Source organism: Entelurus aequoreus, linkage group LG14, assembly GCF_033978785.1.
Source record: "Entelurus aequoreus isolate RoL-2023_Sb linkage group LG14, RoL_Eaeq_v1.1, whole genome shotgun sequence".
In the NCBI taxonomy this organism is placed as follows: domain Eukaryota; kingdom Metazoa; phylum Chordata; class Actinopteri; order Syngnathiformes; family Syngnathidae; genus Entelurus; species Entelurus aequoreus.
This window is the reverse complement of record NC_084744.1, coordinates 5,684,028-5,694,392: the sequence shown is the minus strand read 5'-3', so window position 1 is coordinate 5,694,392 and position 10,365 is coordinate 5,684,028. Positions and strand designations below refer to the sequence as shown.

At 32.3% G+C, this 10,365-nt stretch overlaps 1 protein-coding gene across 1 annotated transcript in view; it reads left to right on the top strand.

The window, feature by feature from the left end:
• Nucleotides 1-435: 435 nt before the first annotated feature.
• The window catches only part of LOC133664322 (sodium-driven chloride bicarbonate exchanger-like), a 337,500-nt gene continuing 327,570 nt past the window's right edge, over nt 436-10,365 (top strand). Inside the window, exon 1 of the mRNA XM_062068828.1 lies at nt 436-659. Coding sequence (XP_061924812.1) covers nt 441-659 — 219 coding nt within the window. The 5' untranslated portion in view covers nt 436-440. The remainder of the gene's footprint in view (nt 660-10,365) is intronic.

The following is a 10,365-nucleotide window of genomic DNA, read 5'->3' as shown; positions in this document are numbered from 1 at the left end:
TGTGATCACCAAGTAGTGACCATGTGACTAACCATGTGATCACCAAGTAGTGACCATGTGACTAATCATGTGATCAGCAAGTAGTGATCATGTGACTAATCATGTGACCAGCAAGTAGTGATCATGTGACTAACCATGTGATCACCAAGTAGTGACCATGTGACTAACCATGTGATCACCAAGTAGTGATCATGTGACTAACCATGTGATCACCAAGTAGTGACCATGTGACTAACCATGTGATCACCAAGTAGTGACCATGTGACTAATCATGTGATCAGCAAGTAGTGATCATGTGACTAACCATGTGATCACCAAGTAGTGACCATGTGACTAACCATGTGATCACCAAGTAGTGACCATGTGACTAACCATGTGATCAGCAAGTAGTGACCATGTGACTAACCATGTGATCACTAAGTAGTGATCATGTGACCAACATGGACTCTCCCTCACTTGCTGCTGACACATCAGTCATTAGTCAGTGTGCACACACATCTACATCCAGCAGGACAGGACCTGGACCCATGGACACCCAGCAGGACCAGGACGTGCAGGACCAGGACTTACAGGACCAGGACTTGCATGACCAGGACTTGCAGGACCAGGACCAGGACTTGCAGGAACATGACTTGCACTTGCAGCCGCTGCTACACTCGGTAAACACACCTCTTGCCTTTTGCACTTATTATTATTATTAGTATTATTATTATTAGTATTACTATTGTTTATTATTATATTTCATGACAACTGACTGTTGTTGTTGTTATTGTCGTTGCTATTATTATTGTTGTTAATATTATGATATTTCATGACAACTGACTGTTGTTGTTATTATTATTATGGTTATTATTATAATTGTTGTTGTTATTATTATAATTGTTGTTAATATTATGATATTTCATGACAACTGACTGTTGTTGTTATCATTATAATTGTTGTTGTTATTATTATAATTGTTGTTAATATTATAATATTTCATGACAACTGACTGTTGTTGTTATTATTATAATTGTTGTTAATATTATGATATTTCATGACAACTGACTGTTGTTGTTATTATTATTATTGTTATTATTATAATTGTTGTTGCTATTATTATAATTGTTGTTAATATTATGATATTTCATGACAACTGACTGTTGTTGTTATCATTATAATTGTTGTTGTTATTATTATAATTGTTGTTAATATTATGATATTTCATGACAACTGACTGTTGTTGTTATCATTATAATTGTTGTTGTTATTATTATAATTGTTGTTATTATTATATTTCATGACAACTGACTGTTGCTGTTATTATTATTATTGCTGTAATTATTATTACTATTGTTCTTTTTATTATAACTGGTGTTGTTATTATTATATTTCATGACAACTGACTGTTGTTGTTACTATTATTGTTGTTGTTGTTATTATTATACTTGTTGTTGTGGTTATTATATTTCATGACAACTGACATAAACAACTCATCATCAGCAGCAAATATCACAAGTCAAGTTAGTTAGTGGAAATTGATAACAGTTGTCCTGCACTTTAACTTCATTGCAACACTATTATTATTGTTGTTGTTATATTATTATTGTTATTATTGCTATTGTTGTTATTATTGTTATTATTATAATTGTTGTTGTTATTATTAATTTTATTATTTTGTCGTTATTATCATTGTTGTTATTATTGTTGGTGTTATTATTGCTGTTGTTATATTAGTGTTGTTATTATTATTGTTGTTGTTATTGTTATTATTATTGTTGTTATTATTGTGTCTTTCAGTCACCTTACTTGAATATTCATTAGTTGTTTAAACATTGTAGTCACAACATATTTTAATCCATCGCTCTCCAAAGTACACGTTTGTATTTGCTTCATGACTAACATTTCCTGAAGAAACAATTCCAATATTTGGTTACAACATCAATTTGCTTGTCAGAATGTCAAACAGGAACGCTTTTGAAAACGTTTTACTAAACTGCAAGTCACTGGGGGGGTTTGCAATGCCAGGGGAGGGGGGGGGGGGTGGTTGGGGGGGCGTGTGATCTGTTTTTTGCCATAGCAGAATATGATGACGCGTATGTAGCACCTGGCTTCACTGTAACCACGGTGGGAGACCAGGGAAGTCCGGTCTCCCCCCAAGGGACGGATTCCAGACATCCCCAAAAAAACTAAAGAAGTCCAAAGTCACAGGCGGGTGGAGGGAGGGATTGGCGGCAGCTCGCCAGGCCTATATATATATATATATATATATATATATATATATATATATATATATATATATATATATATATATATATATATATATATATATATATATATATATATATATTATATGTGTGGTCTTCTCACACCAACACATACCCCAGCCATGTCAGACTTACCTTTTGAGCAGGGCACACTAACTTACCTTTTGAGCAGAACACACTGACTTACTTTTAGTGCGAGTTGTAGCAGGCTGGCCGTCAAACGCTAACATAAACATTGCTAACAGAATTGCTAACAGAAACATTGCTAACAGAAACATTGCTAACATAATTGCTAACAGAATTGCTAACAGAAACATTGCTAACAGAATTGCTAACAGAAACATTGCTAACAGAAACATTGCTAACACAATTGCTAACATAATTGCTAACAGAAACATTGCTAACAGAAACATTGCTAACATAAACATTGCTGACATAATTGCTAAAAGAATTGCTAACAGAAACATTGCTAACAGAAACATTGCTAACATAATTGCTAACAGAAACATTGCTAACAGAAACATTGCTAACAGAAACATTGCTAACATAAACATTGCTAACACAATTGCTAACATAATTGCTAACAGAAACATTGCTAACAGAAACATTGCTAACATAAACATTGCTTACATAATTGATAACAGAATTGCTAACAGAAACATTGCTAACAGAATTGCTAACAGAAACATTGCTAACAGAAACATTGCTAACAGAAACATTGCTAACATAAGTATTGCTAACACAATTACTAACATAATTGCTAACAGAAACATTGCTAACAGAAACATTGCTAACATAAACATTGCTTACATAATTGATAACATAATTGCTACAGAAACATTGCTAACAGAAACATTGCTAACATAATTGCTAACAGAAACATTGCTAACAGAAACATTGCTAACACAATTGCTAACATAATTGCTAACAGAAACATTGCTAACAAAAACATTGCTAACATAAATATTGCTAACATAAACATTGCTTACATAATTGATAACATAATTGATAACAGAAACATTGCTAACAGAAACATTGCTAACAGAATTGCTAACAGAAACATTGCTAACAGAAACATTGCTAATAGAAACACTGCCAACAGAATTGCTAACAGAAACATTGCTAACAGAAACATTGCTAACAGAAACATTGCCAACATAAGTATTGCTAACACAATTGCTAACATAATTGCTAACAGAAACATTGCTAACAGAAACATTGCTAACATAAACATTGCTTACATAATTGATAACATAATTGCTACAGAAACATTGCTAACAGAAACATTGCTAACATAATTGCTAACAGAAACATTGCTAACAGAAACATTGCTAACACAATTGCTAACATAATTGCTAACAGAAACATTGCTAACAAAAACATTGCTAACATAAATATTGCTAACATAAACATTGCTTACATAATTGATAACATAATTGATAACAGAAACATTGCTAACAGAAACATTGCTAACAGAATTGCTAACAGAAACATTGCTAACAGAAACATTGCTAATAGAAACACTGCCAACAGAATTGCTAACAGAAACATTGCTAACAGAAACATTGCTAACAGAAACATTGCCAACATAAGTATTGCTAACACAATTGCTAACATAATTGCTAACAGAAACATTGCTAACAGAAACATTGCTAACATAAACATTGCTTACATAATTGATAACATAATTGCTACAGAAACATTGCTAACAGAAACATTGCTAACATAATTGCTAACAGAAAAATTGCTAACAGAAACATTGCTAACACAATTGCTAACATAATTGCTAACAGAAACATTGCTAACAAAAACATTGCTAACATAAATATTGCTAACATAAACATTGCTTACATAATTGATAACATAATTGATAACAGAAACATTGCTAACAGAAACATTGCTAACAGAATTGCTAACAGAAACATTGCTAACAGAAACATTGCTAATAGAAACACTGCCAACAGAATTGCTAACAGAAACATTGCTAACAGAAACATTGCTAACAGAAACATTGCCAACATAAGTATTGCTAACACAATTGCTAACATAATTGCTAACAGAAACATTGCTAACAGAAACATTGCTAACATAAACATTGCTTACATAATTGATAACATAATTGCTACAGAAACATTGCTAACAGAAACATTGCTAACATAATTGCTAACAGAAAAATTGCTAACAGAAACATTGCTAACACAATTGCTAACATAATTGCTAACAGAAACATTGCTAACAAAAACATTGCTAACATAAATATTGCTAACATAAACATTGCTTACATAATTGATAACATAATTGATAACAGAAACATTGCTAACAGAAACATTGCTAACAGAATTGCTAACAGAAACATTGCTAACAGAAACATTGCTAATAGAAACACTGCCAACAGAATTGCTAACAGAAACATTGCTAACAGAAACATTGCTAACAGAAACATTGCCAACATAAGTATTGCTAACACAATTGCTAACATAATTGCTAACAGAAACATTGCTAACAGAAACATTGCTAACATAAACATTGCTTACATAATTGATAACATAATTGCTACAGAAACATTGCTAACAGAAACATTGCTAACAGAATTGCTAACAGAAACATTGCTAACAGAAACATTGCTAACACAATTGCTAACATAATTGCTAACAGAAACATTGCTAACATAAACATTGCTAACATAAACATTGCTTACATAATTGATAACATAATTGCTAACAGAAACATTGCTAACAGAAACATTGCTAATAGAAACGCTGCCAACAGAATTGCTAACAGAAACATTGCTGTCCATCCACACTTGAAAATGTGTCAAAAATAAAAAAAAGGTCCAAGCTGTCAATTAGCAGCCATGAATGCAACATGAATGCAACATGAATGCAACATGAATGCAACATGTATGCAACATGTATGCAACATGTATGCAACATGAATGCAACATGTATGGAACATGAATGCAACATGAATGCAACATGAATGCAACATGAATGCAACATGTATGCAACATGAATGCAACATGTATGCAACATGTATGCAACATGTATGCAACATGAATGCAACATGTATGGAACATGAATGCAACATGAATGCAACATGAATGCAACATGAATGCAACATGTATGCAACATGAATGCAACATGAATGCAACATGAATGCAACATGTATGCAACATGAATGCAACATGTATGCAACATGTATGCAACATGAATGCAACATGTATGCAACATGAATGCAACATGAATGCAACATGTATGCAACATGAATGCAACATGTATGCAACATGAATGCAACATGAATGCAACATGAATGCAACATGAATGCAACATGTATGCAACATGAATGCAACATGTATGCAACTTGTATGCAACATGAATGCAACATATATGCAACATGAATGCAACATGTATGAAACATGAATGCAACATGAATGCAACATGTATGCAACATGAATGCAACATGAATGCAACATGAATGCAACATGAATGCAACATGTATGCAACATGTATGCAACATGAATGCAACATGTATGCTACATGAATGCAACATGAATGCAACATGTATGCAACATGAATGCAACATGAATGCAACATGTATGCAACATGAATGCAACATGAATGCAACATGAATGCAACATGAATGCAACATGAATGCAACATGAATGCAACATGTATGAAACATGTATGCAACATGAATGCAACATGAATGCAACATGTATGAAACATGAATGCAACATGAATGCAACATATATGCAACATGAATGCAACATGTATGCAACATGAATGCAACATGAATGCAACATGAATGCAACATGTATGCAACATGAATGCAACATGAATGCAACATGTATGCAACATGAATGCAACATGTATGCAACATGAATGCAACATGAATGCAACATGAATGCAACATGAATGCAACATGTATGCAACATGAATGCAACATGAATGCAACATGTATGCAACATGTATGCAACATGAATGCAACATGAATGCAATATGAATGCACCATGAATGCAACATGTATGCAACATGAATGCAACATGAATGCAACATGTATGCAACATGAATGCAACATGAATGCAACATGTATGCAACATGAATGCAACATGAATGCAACATGAATGCAACATGAATGCAACATGTATGCAACATGAATGCAACATGAATGCAACATGTATGCAACATGAATGCAACATGTATGCAACATGAATGCAACATGAATGCAACATGTATGCAACATGTATGCAACATGAATGCAACATGAATGCAACATGAATGCAACATGAATGCAACATGTATGCAACATGTATGCAACATGAATGCAACATGAATGCAACATGAATGCAACATGAATGCAACATGAATACAGCTTCTTTTTGTTCCCTTTCTTCCTATTTCAACTTCTTTATATTCCCTTTATTGCTATTCCATCTTATTTTGTTCCCTTTATTCCTATTCCAGCTTCTTCTTGTTCCTTTTATTCCTATTACAGCTTCTTCTTATTCCCTTTATTCCTATTCCAGCTTGTTTCTATTCCCTTTATTCCTATTCCGGTTTCTTCTTGTTCCCTTTATTCCTATTTCAGCTTATTTTTATTCCCTTTATTCCTATTCCAGCTTCTTTTTATTCCCTTTATTCCTATTCCAGCTTCTTTGTAATCCCTTTATTCCTACTCCATTTACTTCATGTTCCCTTTTATTTCTATTATAGCTTATTTGTGTTCCCTTTATTTCTATTCCAGCTTATTTGTGTTCCCTCTATTCCTATTCCAGCTTCTTTTTTATTCCCTTTATTCCTATTCCATCTTATTTTGTTCTTTTTATACCTATTCCATCTTCTTCTTATGCCTTTTATTCCTATTATAGCTTTTTCTTATTCCCTTTATTCTTATTTCAGCTTCTTTAATTCCCTTTATTCCTATTCTAGCTTCTTTTTGTTCCCTTTATTCCTATTCCAGCTTCTATTTTATTCCCTTTATTCCTATTCCAGGTTTCTTCTTGTTCCCTTTATTCCTATTTCAGCTTCTTTTTATTCCCTTTATTCCTATTCCAGTTTCTTCATGTTCCGTTTATTTCTATTGTAGCTTATTTGTGTTCCTTTTATTCCTATTACAGCTTTTTCTTATTCCCTTTATTCCTATTCCAGCTTCTTTAATTCCCTTTATTCCTATTCTAGCTTCTTTTTGTTCCCTTTATTCCTATCCTAGCTTGTTTTTATTCCCTTTATTCCTGTTCCAGATTCTTCTTGTTCCCTTTATTCCTATTTCAGCTTCTTTTTATTCCCTTTATTCCTATTCCAGCTTCTTCATGTTCCCTTTATTTATATTCTAGCTAATTGTTGTTCCCTTTATTCCTATTCCAGCTTATTTGTGTTCCCTCTATTTCTATTCCAGCTTATTTTTTATTCCCTTTATTCACATTCCAGTTTATTTGTGTTCCCTCTATTTCTATTCCAGCTTATTTTTTATTCCCTTTAATTCCTATTCCAGCTTCTTTTTATTCCCTTTATTCCTTCTTTTGATTCCCTTTATTCCTATTCCAGCTTCTTTTTATTCACTTTATTCCTATTTAAGCTTCTTTCTATTCCCTTTATTCCAATTCCAGCTTCTTTTTATTCCATTTATTCCTATTTCAGCTTCTTTTTATTCCCTTTATTCCTATCTCAGCTTCTTTACATTCCCTTTATTCCTATTTCAGCTTCTTTATATTCCCTTTATTCCTATTCCAGCTTCTTTATATTCCCTTTATTCCAATTCCAGCTTCTTTTTATTCACTTTATTCCTATTTCAGCTTCTTTATATTCCCTTTTTTCCTATTCCAGCTTCTTTTTATTCCCTTTATTCCTATTCAAGCTTCTTTTTATTCACTTTATTCCTATACCAGCTTCTTTTATTCCCTTTATCCCTATTTCAGCTTCTTTTTATTCCCTGTATTCCTATTCCAGCTTTTTAAAAATTCCCTTTATTCCTATTCCAGCTTCTTTTTATTCCCTGTATTCCTATTTCATCTTCTTTATATTCCCTTTATTCCTATTCCAGCTTCTTTGTATTTCCTTCTATTCCTATTTCAGCTTCTTTGTATTCCCTTTATTCCAATTCCAGCTTCTTTTTATTCACTTTATTCCTATTTCAGCTTCTTTCTATTCCCTTTATTCCTATTCCAGCTTCTTGTTATTCCCTTTATTCCTATTTCAGTTTCTTTTTATTCCCTTTATTCCTATTTCAGCTTCTTTTTATTCCCTTTATTCCAATTCCAGCTTCTTTTTATTCACTTTATTCCTATTTCAGCTTCTTTTTATCCCCTTTATTCCTATTCCAGTTTGGTGCAGTTGACTTTGTTGCAATGACGCCAAAGGAAGGAAAAATAGTTGTTGTAATATTTTCCTCCAGCTATTAGTGTGTACAAAGTATACAATAGTGTGTACTATTAGTGTGTACAAAGTATACAATAGTGTGTACTATTAGTGTGTACGAAGTATACAATAGTGTGTACTATTAGTGTGTACAAAGTATACAATAGTGTGTACTGTTAGTGTGTACAAAGTATACAATAGTGTGTACTATTAGTGTGTACAAAGTATACAATAGTGTGTACTATTAGTGTGTACAAAGTATACAATAGTGTGTACTATTAGTGTGTACAAAGTATACAATAGTGTGTACTGTTAGTGTGTACAAAGTATACAATAGTGTGTACTATTAGTGTGTACAAAGTATACAATAGTGTGTACTATTAGTGTATGGAAAATATAAAATAGTGTGTACTATTAGTGTGTGGAAAGTATAAAATAGTGTGTACTATTAGTGTGTGGAAAGTATAAAATAGTGTGTACTATTAGTGTGTAAAAAGTATAAAATAGTGTGTACTATTAGTGTGTACAAAGTATACAATAGTGTGTACTATTAGTGTGTACAAAGTATAAAATAGTGTGTACTATTAGTGTGTACAAAGTATACAATAGTGTGTACTATTAGTGTGTACAAAGTATAAAATAGTGTGTACTATTAGTGTGTACAAAGTATACAATAGTGTGTACTATTAGTGTGTGGAAAGTATAGAATAGTGTGTACTATTAGTGTGTACAAAGTATACAATAGTGTGTACTACTAGTTGGTGGCGGCTCACCAATCCAAGGTTCTACCAACTTTCAACTAGTTTGAGTTACTTTTTGAATTGCCCATCAAAAGGTATTTCCAAAATGGTTGGTAAGTGAAATGTTGACCCTCTCATCTTCCAACTCACTGGAAGAAAGATGTCATTTACTCTCCAAGACACGTCGTGACCACCTGATGAGTTCATTCCAAAAGGCGTTGATTAGTTGAACAAATACATCATTAAGTGCATCTTAACACAAAATGTACAAGAACATTTTCTTTTCAAAATAGTCAAATCAAAGTTCCTCATTGAAATGAACGGAAGACACAATTTGAACATTTAATAACATTTTTATCATAAATATTGTGTCAGAAACATTCAAATAGAGTTCTTTTATAAAGTCATGTCACAAATATACAGTATTTGGTATTTCTTATTCCCATTAACCCTATTCCATTTTATTTTAAAGATTAAAGATTAAAGATTAAAGTACCAATGATTTTATTCCCTTTATTCCTGTTTCATATTCTTTTTATTCCCTTTATTCCTATTCCAGCTTCTTTGTGTTCCCTTTATTTCTATTCTAGCTTCTTTTGTTCCCTTTATTCCTATTCCAGCTTCTTTTTATTCCCTTTATTCCTATTTCAGTTTCTTTGTATTCCCTTTATTCCTATTTTAGATTCTTTATAATCCCTTTATTCCTATTCCAGCTTCTTTGTGTTCCCTTTATTTCTATTCTAGCTTCTTTTGTTCCCTTTATTGCTATTCCAGCTTCTTTTTATTCCCTTTATTCTATTCCAGCTTCTTTGTATTCCCTTTATTCCTATTTTAGATTCTTTATAATCCCTTTATTCCTATTCCAGCTTCTTTGTGTTCCCTTTATTTCTATTCTAGCTTCTTTTGTTCCCTTTATTCCTATTCCAGCTTCTTTTTATTCCCTTTATTCTATTCCAGCTTCTTTGTATTCCCTTTATTCCTATTTTAGATTCTTTATAATCCCTTTATTCCTATTCTAGCTTCTTT